Below are 15,055 nucleotides of genomic sequence, written 5' to 3'. Positions count from 1 at the left end.
TCCACTAAGCCACCAGCAAGGCAAAAAACATATGACTTCAGTTATGAAATTATATAGCTTCCCTGTTGTAAACCAGACGGTTTTATTTGGTCATAAACACACAAAGAAGGAATGAGGTATTGCCCACGGTCCAATCCTGTCAAATCCAAAGAGCATTTATCAAAAAGTCCCAACTTTCTCTTCAAGAACAACAACAAAACCACCAGAGCGGCACGGCCGAATTAATTTACATGGCCTCAAATTAGGACCAGAAACTTTCTCTGCGCAAGTTCTGAACATCAGAGACGCAAGACTTTGCTGTTACAGTGTCCAAATATACTTTCTTTTCATCTTTGACACACTCTCTTTAACAGTCTCTCCATTTGTTATGTCTCTGGATTTCTCCCGAGGGTGGGAACTTTCACGCACACAAAAAAGGCCTTTGAGGCCCAAAGTGTCTGAAGGGGCAGCGATAGGCTGATGTATGAGGAGGGGCATTGTGGGTAAGCATGACAAGCAAAGGAAAGCCATCAGTGGGACATCTAATGCTGGAGGAATGAAGGCTCTTTGGCAGTGGGAGCTGCCCTCAAACACTGGCTCTCTGATAGAGCCGACCTTGGACTTAATCACTACCAGAAGAAGAGAGCAGTTTGGCAGCGAGATCCAAGGACGCGAGGCGAGTGAACATATGTGTGCGTGAAAGAGACTGAAAGACAAAACACATAACTAAATGAGAAAAAAAGATAAATGGAGCTGAAATGAAAAGGAAAGGGCACAGGTTGCAGCATCTTTGGAAGAGACGCATGATGACTTTGCTTTTGGAAGTCCAGTAATGGCAGAGAGAGCTGGGAGGAGCAGAAAATTACCGAAGACTCTGGAACACCAACAAAGCCTCCCTCTCAAGATGTTCTGTATCCATTACACCGCCTTGCAATGTGACAAGCCTCATCGACAAAACTATTATTTATGGCAAGAACCTTAGGGTCAACATACAGCTTCAATCTAAACGCCAACCATAAATAAAAAAAAAAAATCTGCAAATCCCTGGCACAGTAACACACACGGCCACATCAAAAACACGTTTGCTTTTAAAATCATCAGTTTTCATTCTGACGTCTAAAGCCGCATGTTCTATATAATTTATAACCAATGAAGAAAGTGTTACAGAGCCTGTTTTCAATTAGTTTGACTTGTAGCCATCAGATGTCAACACTTTCTTTAATTTATTAGCGTGCTGTTGATTTGTTAGCTGGTACTGGGCTACTAAGATTGAGTTTTTGTGGATCGCAGAAAGACAACAAAGCTCTTGTCTGGTCTCGCAATGCAAAACCACCAGACGATCATAAATACTTTACAGTCACTTTCCAAATCATCTGCGCTGAACTTGTCAGCACCAGAGGGACCCTAATAATAGAAGCTCTTCTGATTTGGAAAATAAAATTTCAATTGATTTTCACATATCCTAATTGGTAAGAAGCCAATGTACGAAAAAAAAAAATGAGAATGTATTATGAGAGGAGTTAATAAAATTAATGGATCTGTAATTTCTGGCACATCGAAACTGAGTGGGTACAGTAGAATCTTAGGGACCGTGCGATTAGAGGAGGAAAGGGATGGAAGGGCATGTGTGATAATCGGAAAAGAGCGGCACGCTTCAGTCTAGGATTCAGTGCGGGTCCATAGAGTCATCAGAAATGCAACGATTCTAAAAGCAAGAATATGATTTTTAATCGATGCTGGATGGGACCAAATGGGAATCAATGAGAGCAGGAATCAACTGCTAAATGAGATAATTACTGTCAGAGATTATAGAAAGATGGAGAGAGGCGGAGGCGGGGAGTCGGAGAGAAGCATATGGATCTCACATGGTAATGAATGAAATGAAGGAAATAAAGGCCAAGATTGTTTCACTTTTTGTACTATAAAGTCTTTTTAGCCCATTAATAAGATCCATTTTGGTAATTCCATTTGTTAGAATGGGTTTGAACTCTTACAATAGCAACTAGAAGACAGACTTTTTTTAGGGGAATAGCTGTAAATTTTTTAATGAATTTTCCATATCTGATTAGGAAGATGAAGTATTATTTCCATTACAGTGATCTCTAGCTATGTTGCGCGTCACCTTAAATGGACTAACTATTGGACAGTTTGCTTTTAGCGGATTTTAAAGCTTTTTTTGTCTTCTGCATCCTGATTGGCTGTAGACTATTGTCGATCAATCTCATCCATGCTGTGTCTCCGGTACAGAATGGGTTCAATTTGCAAAATCTACATAAATCTTCAAAAGCATGGAGATCTTTGTTTTTATTCTATAAAACTGGACTTTCTATGAAGGTTTGAACTTCAAAAATACACAAAAAATGTAAAAATGTTCATTTCAGTCTGAGAAAAGTGTAAAAAGCAACCTAAAATCTTATATAATCCTACTTTGCAGATTTCACATATTGCAGGTTACTTTCACATGTAAACAAGGTAACACTGTGTCACATGTATACAACAGTGTTTTATCCATTTCAAATAAAACTTTTAAGATTATAAAAGTTCAGCTTTATTAGTCTAAACTTTTTAAAATGGCAAAAACAAGGACTTTAATTAAAGTTGAACAGGTACAAGATCTTGAAGTTTTCCATTCATAAAAATAAACAGTTGTACTGCAAAGGTGCGGCTTGGACTTGAGTCGCACTACTTGAGCCTTCACTTGAGACTTGAGGTTTGGTTTTTGTGATAGATATTCAATTGTTTCAAATTTTTTCAGCCCAAAACAACCCTTTCACTTTAAAAAATTAAATGTTTTGTACACAAAGTTTTTAAATTAGGAATAAGGCACATCATCCGCCTATTATTGTGTCTCTACAAGTTGTTTAAAGTGGTTTGTGAAAACAAAATGTTCATTTAAACTTTAAATTTTACAGCTTTAAACTTAAATTAAAATTACAGCTGAAGATTTGAGGCTTTACTTGAATTTGATTCTTAAAAACTGAGTTAAACATAAATTCTAAGACTTACTTGTGAGCATATCTGATGTACAGAACCTGGCAAAAGTATTCACCTCTTGGATGTTCATGAATATTTTTGCTTAATTTACATACTTTGTAGAAATATGTTTTTTTAATTTAAAATTATATATATATATTATTTAAATTCGAGAGGAAAAAAATAAAATTTTTATTGACCTTGAGAGATTTGTGAAGGGTTAAAAATCCAAGGGGGTGAATACTTTGTCAATGCTCTGTAAAGTGGACTAATACGAAGCTACACAAACAAAAAAATATTTTTTTTAATTGTTTTTGATTCCAAAAATCAAAATCTTTTTTTATATTATTAGCAGTATTGTGGGCTTGTTCTCTAGGGCTCCTAAATTATTGCTTTGTATAAAACAGCAATAAATAATAAGAGATGACTGCTGGACTGTGTTTGGAGGCGCACGCCATCTTCACGTATGCTAATGCTGTTATGACTGGCTGGCTTCATTACTGTCTGTCTACAACACTTTTGCCAAGGTCAGAGGAGGCTGCGGAGATGATAGGAGGCCAAAACTACGAGCACAAATTAATCTGCTGTTTAATCTAATAATGCAGCGCAGCATCGGGTGCCTCCGTCATATTAACACAACTGTAATTGCATTCGGGGAGGAAGGAGAGCATAAAGGTCCACAGAGGTGTGTGCACGCTCAAGTGTATATCAGCACAAATCAAATTGTTGTACACAAGGACGGGGGGGGTGGACTCACACATCACTGCACACACACTCTGCTCAGATTCCATGATGGGAAAAGAAAATGTCTGAGAAGAAAAGCAAGGTGAAATGATTTTTTTTATTTTTTTCTGGAAACTTCCATTTCAGCCATGATGTGAGCGTAATGTATGTGTGTCCGTGTTTACGGTGTGTTGCATGAAACAGCTTTAAGCACCGAGCATTGCTCATTAACATGGTAATATCCAAACAGCAGGGTGTAGTCAGAACAGCAGCACATTATTAGGATTCATCTCATTAGGCTTTCATGAGATTTAAAAGTTAACACGAAATAACTGGAAAACTAAGTCTGAGATAAAGCACACAGTACGGTCAAGAATTTACTCCCCCCAAGTTAAACAAGCCTCCTGAGGAAGACGTGTGGCCTGCAGCTACCAGAGGAGTTTAGTTAAAGAAACCGGATTATGGGAAAAAAAGTAAAACTTCTAAAGACAAGAACTAAACTACAAATCTAAATTCTTCTCTACCTCTCCAATTGTAGGCGTATTTGGAGGGGTTGGCGTGTCTGAAATGGTTGTTAGACGGAGAAACGTGAGCTCTGTATCCATTCGCCGTAAAGGTGTTCCATGCTTTGCTGTGCCGTGGTGGAGAAACTGATTTCTTCAAGTGGGTGTGCTCTGAAGCACAAACGTCTACATTTAAATGTAAAGACTTTTTGCTAAAAAAAAAAAAGATGATGCAGTGTATTTATTAAGTGCTGACCGGCGACTATTGATGACATCATCTAGTGGGAGTGACGTCCAAATTAGAAAACAATATTTTTCCATATCTCTCCGTTTCGAGGGCTAAATATAGGGGATAGGAGCAGTTGTAGGGGAGGGATTCAGATTTGGCCCAAAAGAAGATTTAAAAATGCGACATCTTTTCCTTCTTTCTTTTTTTTTTCTTTTTTTTAAAATTTTAACACCAGGAAGTAGCCCAGGCTCTTCAAACTACTGTAAAGCTAGGTACACACCGTCCTTTACGACACCAAATTCATCTAAATGCATGTAAAAGTGCGCTTTGAGCTTCCGCCTACAACGCTCTTGCGTTTTAAGTGCAGCTACCTGAGATTTTACAACTGTTTTTGAGCTTTAAGTACAAAATGCATGACCATTGAAATCAGGTTGAGCTTTGACCAATGAGGGACTCGGGAGATTTAGTAGCAACGTATGGACCAGGCGGTCAATCTAGATCGTTTCCGTTTTATGGCCAAATTGCAAGATTTGCACCACTTTGACATTTTACACCAAGACTCTTCCTACTGTAGGTAGCAGATATGGTCCAGTTAACTACTATTTTTTGTCTTACTGTTATATTTTTTTATTGGGGAAAGCTCTTTGAGATGCTTTGTAACAGAAAAAGTGCTATACAAATGAAGTTGAATTTAGATGTTCAGATGCGTCAAAACGGATTATTAGGGTGAAGATTGGGGCTAAACTTACCGCGGTAAGATGGATGACACCTTGAGAGGTCACAGGGCATCCCATAAAGCCCACAAACTGCAGCTCAGGGCAATGCTCCGCTACGGCCCGCACAGACTGATCCGTGACCTGGAAAACAGAATTAACAGACGAGAGTGAGCAGCTTTATTTGCTAAAGAGAAGAAAATGACACCTCTTCCTTCAAAATACCAAAATTCCAGTCTTTATTTCCTTTGAATAGTTAGGGTTTTTAATAGGATGCCCAGTAATATTTTTGTACACTTAAAATGTTATCTCTTAAACCCATGGTTGGTGGATATTTCAAGATTTCTACACTCTTTCATTCATTTAAGTGTCAATGCAGAACATGTTTTAGGTTTTTTCACCCAAAAGAAAAAGATTTGCCCAGAGAAAGTCTTAATTTTATAGTGGCAGGAAATATTTTAAAATAAAAAAAATAAATAAATAAAAAAAAATGAAGTCCTTTTCTGACAAGCCAAACAAACATTTAGCTTTTGGAAAATATATTTTTAGAAAAGTTGGCTTAACAAAGACGGCTCACCAACACTTACTTCACAGGAAGTCACTTAGCAGATGTTTTTATCCAAGCTATAAAAAGAACTAAATAACAAGAAAAAAAAATCAACAACTTTATTTTACATCTGACTTACAAAAAAAAAAGTCTGAGCAAAAACTGAGTCGGAGTTCATAAATTTAAAGATGTGAGGTGTGAGAGAAACCTCTTAGTTCTGAGTGAACCAAAACATCTTTGTAGAGCATTTTCAAAAAACTAATAAAAGTGGAATCTATTCATGAATGAACAAGAAAAAGTTTACATATTCAAAAAAATAAATAAATAAACTTATCATTGCCTTTAAAATTACAAGGTTCAAAATATGTTTTAGGGTCTAGTCTTTTTCAATAAAATAGCACAATAACATTTAAAAAGCAAAATTAGGAAAAAGTGATTTCCCTCACTGAATAAATAATTAGTTAAGCGAGTCCGGCCATACTGCTGTTTTGTCATTTGAAGCATTGGAAATGAGCAGAAGCACGACGATTATAGACGCAGAAGAGGACAACAACTGAATAGATTCCTAAGCATGTGTCGAGTGGCATGGGAGTCAACTTATGATGGATGAAGCGATCCCATCATTCAGCCTGTCGTCTAGTAACAGCTCATAATGGATCAGAGATCAATACCACAGCAGAACATTTCCAGCAGCTTTCACTGCATTCATCAATACAGGCTTCACCTTTCTTCCTTACACTTTGCAACCACATATGACAGATTGTTGAGACGGGTGTGTAGCTTGCCATAAAACAAACATTTAAACAAGACTAAGAACTTTCAATCAACATTATTACCATAAAAATTCGGAAAGGAAATTTCATATTACTAAACTATTCAAAGGAGATTATTGAAAACTGAATGAAAGCAGCTGAATTAAATGAAAATATGCGTATAGATTTCATGACTCAAGTAAATATCAATTTAAAATTATTTTTATTAATAAGTGCATGTTTGCTTAGTCCTAAAATCTTGACTTTAAAACTACAAGATCGATGGGCATCAATTTGATGCTGCAAAGTATGAAATCTAGGATCATCTTAACTATTAAGTCTGTATTCAAGCTTTCCTTCTTTTTAAAAGTCTGCACTGTTTTAGCTCAAAGGTAACTCTGCTGACTAGTTTCAGACAATAAACCATAGTCAGAACCCCACATGCCACACTGACTCTTCCTGGACTACCTAAAAGGTTACCGAGTCCCAGTGGAGGAAGATGAAAAACCAAGGGAGGCAGTGAGAGCAGAGAGAACTCGGAAAAAACAAGCCAGGTGTCCATTTATCTTCCACCAGCTCCACCAGTGTGGCTTTTCAGAGTAAAACGCCTTGAAGCCCAAAGCTTTGTCTCTCACCTTATCTGTGAGGAGCCAACACGCTCGCAAAGAGAATGTGGTTCATGAAAAAATATCACAGGGAAGGATTATCAATCACAAATAAACAATTTGTGCTTTGATTCCGCAATTTAACAAAATGCATGAAGCATGAGGAAAAGAAATGTGAAAACAGACCATCTAAATGTTGTTGTATTAGTGACTGATTAATCATATGATTATGAGATTATGTCGTCAAATCCAGCGGTAAACGACAAGTGGACTAAACAAAGTGTAGTTCTAAACATTTTTTTAAATCAAAAGACTTTCCTAAAATAATTTTTCAACTCACAAAATTAAGTGATTTATTTGCATATAGTTGAACTACTCACAAATGCCATTTGAGTTCACTTGATCATTTTACAGTTCCTAAATATCCAAAAAGAGGTATAAATGTTAAAGACCAACCCGATCATTCAAGTGGTCTTTTAATTATGATAAATAGGCAAGAATTGGCACGCTCTCCCACTAGCTTACAGCCTCTCAAACTCCAACTTCACATTATCGGTGCAACAAAAATGGCGGCCGATATTGGAGATATCCAAGCCGGGGAGTTTTAAGCCAGATGCCAGCTTGAACGAGGAAAACAAAGGCATACGTATATTTGTCTACAAGTGGATGCATCACAATTGAGCATAGCATGAAGCATGTGGCCCACCCAGCATATTTGATTTGTAACAAATAAATACGATCTTTTATAAAGGAATTTTTTTGTCTCCTCTTGATTCACAATAATAATGTAATTTCGAGTTTAATTTTCTTTATATTTGTCCTTCATCTGGAAAAAAATACCACAAAGGCATGATAAAAACACCCAAACATATGTTTTATTTGAGTGGGTCTTTATGGAGAAGTTCTGAAAATCCTTGTTTTTGTCAAATCGCTCTTGCAAACCTTCCAAAAAAAAAAAAAACAACTTTCTGTAATAGACAGTTCTGTGTACAAGTTGAAGTTACTTGCAACAGCTTTCCACAGAGCACAGGTTTTTAGAGCAATCAATAAGTGAGTGTACCACAGGTTTGGACCCACCACACTTTCCATCGGCAATCACTGCAGTCAGAAAAGATTAATCGACAGTGAGCCGGTGCTCCCACTCGGAGACACTGATGAATATGGAACCTGATCTGTGAGGCCAGGTGGAGATACGAGAGTCGGGCAGGGTTGCATTTTTCAGGTTGAGGAGGGAAGGAAAAAAAAACAAAAGAACCAGCCGGGGTTGAGCAGCTGGCAGGTAAAGGGAGGCAGGCTCCCCAAACAGCTCCTGCCAAAAAATCATCAAGGAAAATATTTTCAAGCTGACTACCCACAAAATCAAAAAGTTTTCCCAAAAATACAGAAGTGTAAGAGACATGCAGGCAAAGGCATCACAGCATACCCCACTTTCAGACTGACTTTAATGCCAGTGTTGGTGTTAGAGGAGTGTGTGGGTTCAACAGAGTAGGCAAGTGTTAAAAAAAAGAAAAGAGACGGCTAAATATCTACAGTAAATCCCATTAGGTTAGAAATGAAATTGAGAAAAAACAAGTTTACATTCTACCAGAGAAGATTCGGCCAAGAGGACTTTGTAGGAATTGAGCTCATATGTATGGAAGCATTTGTGTTTATAAAAAAGACTGAATGGCTTTTTTTTTGCAAAGTTTAGTCTCCAACCAACAGTGACAAAATCCACCCCAAGCTTCTCTTTTTGTCCCCCCCACAGCTATTCATGGATTTTGATATAAAAACATGGAAAAAAAATATGGCAGCACTTTGGAGCAATGGCAAACTAGTTTTAATGGTCTTTGGATGAAGGGAAGCAGAGAGAGTAGAAAACATGGGTCTGAATGGTGAAAATGCTGCAGTTAAAAGGAAGTATTTGTATGTTTTCAAGAATAAGAGGGTTAGTGCAGAGTGCTGTCTGTGCTGTGCTGGGGTTTTCTACATTCTGTTTGTCCAAAAAGCTGGGATAGTACCCGAAGCAACCTCTTGTACAAAAGAAAGCATTCAAGCAAGTCTATATCATGTCTGCTTTATAAAAGAAGCAGAAATGCATCAAAACTTTTAACTAAAAGAGATACCATTTATCATATGAGATCTAAAATGTAATAATTCTTTAAATGTACTCAAAAAAGTTTTATTTTTTTATCGTATATATACATTTATATTCTAAGGTTGAGTTTTGGTTTTACTCTAACTGCTTTTTAAATTCCAAAAGAAACATTTTAAGCAAAAAATCCCCAAAAAGTTGAGTTAATAATTCACAAGCAGTGGGCTGAACTTCGTGAAACTAAAATGTGAATGCATTTGCTAATAATTCTTGTTTAATTGTTAGTTTGTGCACACATTTAAGTTAACACATGAATTATAAAAAACTTCATCTGCTCTGGTCAGTACCCAGTATTTATCTCTGAGTCACACTAATTGAAGTTTTTGTGATCAATTTCAGGTGAATCGGTTCGTTCAAAATGAACCAATATCAATTATGAATCGTATTGTCGACCATAAATCGCGATATGAATCGAATCAAAACTTTAAACATTCACTTTTTTTTGTTTTTACCTCCATTCCTTCAGTAATCTGTCTCGGTGGTCCACATCCACACACACTTTAACTGTAAATGCAGTTTTTCCAGTTTACCTTATCAAGAGCAATTTCCCTTTCGTATGTATGTACTTCACGGGTACAAGAGCAGATTTTATTCTTGCATTAGTTCATGTATTTAACCCCTTCCATAGGGACAATTGTTTAGTTATATAAATAACTCCATTAACTCTCTTACATCACCTTCTAACATCTTAGCACAAGTTAAACAAAAAAACTCAATTTGTGCCATTTGTGTGTTCGGGCTGAGCCACTCCTCACCATGTGAGCAGCAACAATTTGCTGAATATATTCATTTGTTAAATGAGTGTCACAGTGTGTCAGTGTGAGAGGCTTTGACATTTCCAAATGATGAGAGTGCTGATGTGAGGAGGAGTAAATTTATGGATCGCTACGCCCCCCCGGTTTATATTCTACTTCAGTCTGCCCTGTTCTACACGAGGCTCGGAAAACACTTGAACACATTAACCAAAGTAACAGATGTGCTTGGAGACACCCACACGTATACCCAAGACTGAACATTTGCACTTCTCATTTGGATCGTGCAAATGTGACTTTCTCGCATTGTTGAAACAAGGGCTGCAGATTGCAGCAGGAAATTGTAAATTTCAGTCACTTTTATTTGAAACATTAGCATGAGATTGCGAAGCAGATCAGGCTCTGCTGTGCTTGCAGATTTTTTGACAGCACCTTCTCATATTAATGCAGGTTTTAGGAATACATTAAAACAATACTGTACTGTAAGTCACATTAAAACGCTCACGAAATACAGATAACCACCAAAATGATCCCAATGACAATTTGAGCTCCTGCACACACAGAAGTGTGCAGGAGCTCCACTCGAAGAAGTAATGATTTCTTTATGAAAACGTTCTGTTACTGAAGTACACTGTGCCGTTTTGAAGCTTTCTCGTTTTATAAATAAACAAGAACAACTGCATGCCTGCAAGGTGCATATTAAAGTGGGATGATTTTCATCAAACTTCTGTTATTTCCAAGCTAATCATTTTCTCCATGAACGCTCTCACAGGAGTAATACTGCAGCGAGTTCATCGCCGCCCCAGAACACACAAACAAACAGAAAAACGAAGTCGTAAAATGTGCACACAGACCCTCCAAACTCAGTTTCCTTTTTAAAGAGCTCAGATGGATTGTATTGATATGTCGGGCTGGTGATCTGGCTAAATTTTAAATGAACACTCATCATCCTCTGTAATATCTGATGCGCGGAGACAACAGCAACGTGGAAAGTCGTAAAGTTTTACTGCAGGCGGGGAGAGTCTCTTTACTGCGCTGATGAGCAGGCACTCTGCAAAATGCAGAGCTTTTAGCTTGGAGCCTAACATGTATATTGATCAGCCACTGACTAAGGCAGGTTCTCATTTAAACCTGCAAATAAACAAGTGTAAATGACTTTTCACGCTCAGGCATGAAAGCAATCACACAAGTCACCCGGCAGATTTCTGCAGCATGTTCCTGAGGTTAAATGTACTATGAGACGTTTCTGTTTTCCAGCTATCCAGAAAGATGTTTTTTAAGCTAAATAGTCGTATTTATGAGCTATGGTGAGACGGGAACCTAGAATAGAGAGCAGTGAAAGGTAAAGGGGAAAAAGGGAGTTAAAAGAGGAAAAAGAATGAAAGGCAGGGAGAGATTTGCGATCTTTTCATGTTAACATAATGTCACCTCAGCCTTCAGTGTGCTAGCAAGCCTGACTGCTTCTTTCACGCCGGTATATCCCGACTGAAAATGTGACTGACAGACAGTTAGAGGGATGAGAATGATGGAGAGGTGCAATGACAGGCCAAACAAGCAGGGTGGGGTAGGGGGAGTACATGAATATGAGAGCAATCTGATCCTATTAGAGGGCTGACGAGGATGAAAGGCTGCGGTGAGAGCTCTGAATCGCCCACATCTAATCAATCAGTCTAATTAACCAAGCTTTATGAACACAGGGCCAAGCTGAGAAGAAAATCTGCCGACACGCAGATTAATAATGATTACTGAATACACTGCGACACATTCTATTAGCGATCCATCTTCATGCTCACCAAGCCGCTTTGTTTAAAAAGTCATTGTTTGCCAGTTGTGAAAATCTTGACAATAAGATGGTAAATGTTTTTGTATAAAAAGATGTTAACTCGATAGTACACTTGCATTAGTGTCATAAAAAGATTAAATAACATCAAAAAGTTTCTTAAAGACTCCCTCTGAACCTCTTTTCATCTGAAAGACCTTCCTAAAAAAATGTAAACCCACAAAGTTAAGTGATTTAATTACATATATTTGAACTCCTTTTTGTACAAACTAGGGATGTGTATTGGCAAGAGTCTGGTAATACAAAATTTCCCCTGGTACAGTCTTGAGATATATTACGATACATATTGAATCCTCACGATACACATCTTGCATTACGATATGCATGATGAGTAATCCAAAGACTGTACCACAACAACATTTTTATTTGAGTATGACAGGAAAAAATGTATAAAAAAGTTATAACTTTTGACTTGACTCCCTTCCAAAATAAAAGACATATGATCATATCAATGCAGCAAATAGTGTATTTGGTAGATTAATGTCAGCAGTAATTTAAAAAAGACTATATAGAGTTTATTTTATAGTTTTTGGTGAAAATTCATAAACTTAGCTATGTGGAATAAAGCAACCCCTTTCCTCTCCTTGTTACTGAGAGCTCTCTGTTTACATGTTTTCTCACTAGCTTACAGTCCCTCACACCCCCAACCTAACATTATAGGGGCAGCAAAAATGGCAAGAAATATTAGAGCTATCAAGCTGGACAATGAAGATGTACATGGATTTATCTGCAAGTGGATGCATCAGAATGGACTGGAGCAGAGGGCTGGTAGCCCGCTCAGTATTTTTCTATATCACAAATAAGCTCTTTTTCAAACAACATTTTTGCTTCTGATTCACAACAATTTGGTTTGCTTCAGAAATTCAATTTTGAGCTTGTTTAGTTAAATATATGTTCTCAGTCATGTGAAAAAAATCCACAAGAACATGAAAAACACCAAAAACACAATTTTCATTGAAGTGGGTCTTTAAAAAACAAACTATGAAGTATAAAAAAATGTTTTTCTTAGCACCAAGGACTGGACAGGTGGTTGTTTGACCCCAGCTCTTCCTCGGCAGGAGCTCTGACTCTGAAATCAAAACGGGTCACAACAGAAAAAAAGAAAAAAAAAAGCAGTGGAGTTTGCTCATGCCAAAGAGAGTGTGCATGTGCTGTCAAGTCTTCACACCCAGCAGACCTTTAGCCACCAGCAGGGATGTTCATGGGTGTTGCGTGACCGTGACCTGCTGATGGGCACCACCGCTCATCCGTTGTCGGCGGTGACATGAAAACAAGCAAAACGGTTGACTGCACTCAATCGCACTGGGAAGGCAGAACGTTTGTATGATCAGTGAGCATCTGCACCTTTTCTTTCTAAATTATGATAAATAAACTACCTCCGTATTCACCTCTCTCCTCTTGCCTTTTTCATGTTCCTTATTATGCTGTAGCATAAAGTAGAAACAGAAGCTATGGTTAAATCAAGCAAATGTTCTCATTATTCTATGAAAAAACAACTTTGAAGAAAAAAGGAAACAAAATGATTCCACAATGAAATCAGTTGAATCATTTTAAAAAGGTCTTGCACTCCCACATATGTTTTTCAATCGTTTTATTGTTTGTGTGGAGGGGAGTTCTTCATATAGTACACTGAAAAATAAAATAACTGCATGAAGGAAGCATTACTGTGTATATACGTTGATGAAGAGTAAATGATTTGTGTGCTGCTGCTTCCTCTGTCAAACATTATGAGAAACAATGGATCCACAATAAATCCTGCTAATTTCTGCTCGTCTGCAAGAATGCTGATGATCAATTTATGTTGCCAGAAATAGAAAGTTATATGCCCTCTATGTTTCTCAGGGATGAACATTTATTACTTGTCCTATCATTGCAATATCTTTGTGTTTTTGGCATTAGATGAGGCAAAGCAAACTGTTTTTGGAGCTGGCTCTGTCAATGTGCGAGCAGTAATCCCCTAATTTCTCACGCTTCATTAACGCATCTTTTAATTTAAATACTATTTACCACATTAATTGAAAATATATATGCATGACTATTTCTTGCAATTTGTTTCAAGCGTGAACTTTGAAAATGTAAATGATCCCGTCTAGCTGACGATATGTACAGTCATTTCAATACATCAAATACTTTCCATCTGTGCACTGGCTCGACAGTATCATGAAGTCGTCCAAAAAGGGTGCACTATATATTTCAAAAATCAAAGCTCGTTGTTCGAAAATGACCATGTGCAAAATGTTTGACTCTGGGGATCAATAAAAGTAGTTTTCTCAAGCTGAGTCCATCTCAGACACTTCAAATCCATAGAACACTTGGCCTTGCCTTTTCAATCACCTCTCGCAATGAAAAAAACAACCTGCTTACTAGCGATGATTTCATAGGCCAGAGAAAATTAGCAGTTCATGATTTATCTTTCTTTCAAAGTGAATTAATCTGCCATCTATGCATTTGCACAGTGAACGCTTCTCTCGCTTGTCGAGCAGTCCTGTCTCGTTCCTTCCATGTCATCTGCTTCCATAGAGGACTGGAATCTGCATGAATGATCACCAAAGTGATTGGTCGTCTCAGTCACACAAACCATTCCATCTAGCAGAAAATTACCTGTCATTTGTTCTGTGACTTAAAGTCCCACTCTGATCATCTGTTGGTGTATTGAAAAAGCATTTACTAGTAGCCTTTTAACTATTGTTATGCTGTTTTTTTGTGGAAATAAACAAAACTGTTGTTTTCTAGGACATAGTTTCTGCAGAGCGGTAGTCGATAATAAGAAATTTGCCTCTGAGTTGTGGGCGTAACTGATTAAAGCTGCTCTGTTTACAAGTTCTCCCTCTAGATTAAAGCCCCTCAAAACTCCAAGCTACCATAACTGGTGCAACAAAAATGGCGAGCAATACCGGAGCTACCCAATAGTACAGTTTGGAGTTAGATACAAGTTCAGATTAGGAAATGAAGTTGATCTAGTTGCCCACTAGACGCATCAGAATGGAGCAGGGCACGGAACTTGTGGGTTGCTGTTGCAGCTGCTACATCACTGCTACGAGCTTTTTCAAAAGGCATTTTTTCGCCTGCTCCTGATTCACGATTTGAATAAAGAAATGCTCAGAAACTCTATTTAAGGTTTTATTTTCTTTACAAATGTCATTCATAGTAAGGAAAATGCCACACAATCACATTAAAAAACATAGTCTTAAATATAAGTAAGTCTTAAAAAATAAGTCTTTTGTTCCTTTACAAATTTCTCAAGCTGGTCTTTATTCTGATATATTTGTGCATAGGGGATGGGTAAGGACTGACTAAAATCTTCT

General features: G+C 37.5%; 1 protein-coding gene across 1 annotated transcript in view; it reads right to left on the bottom strand.

Moving 5' to 3' along the window:
* The window catches only part of fbxl17 (F-box and leucine-rich repeat protein 17), a 229,773-nt gene that overhangs the window by 144,358 nt on the left and 70,360 nt on the right, over nt 1-15,055 (bottom strand). Inside the window, exon 7 of the mRNA XM_024276157.2 lies at nt 5,157-5,264. Coding sequence (XP_024131925.1) covers nt 5,157-5,264 — 108 coding nt within the window. The remainder of the gene's footprint in view (nt 1-5,156; nt 5,265-15,055) is intronic.

This window comes from Oryzias melastigma, linkage group LG9, assembly GCF_002922805.2.
Source record: "Oryzias melastigma strain HK-1 linkage group LG9, ASM292280v2, whole genome shotgun sequence".
Lineage (NCBI taxonomy): Eukaryota > Metazoa > Chordata > Actinopteri > Beloniformes > Adrianichthyidae > Oryzias > Oryzias melastigma.
Note: the sequence above shows the minus strand (reverse complement) of the source record. Positions and strands in the feature narration are given on the sequence as shown.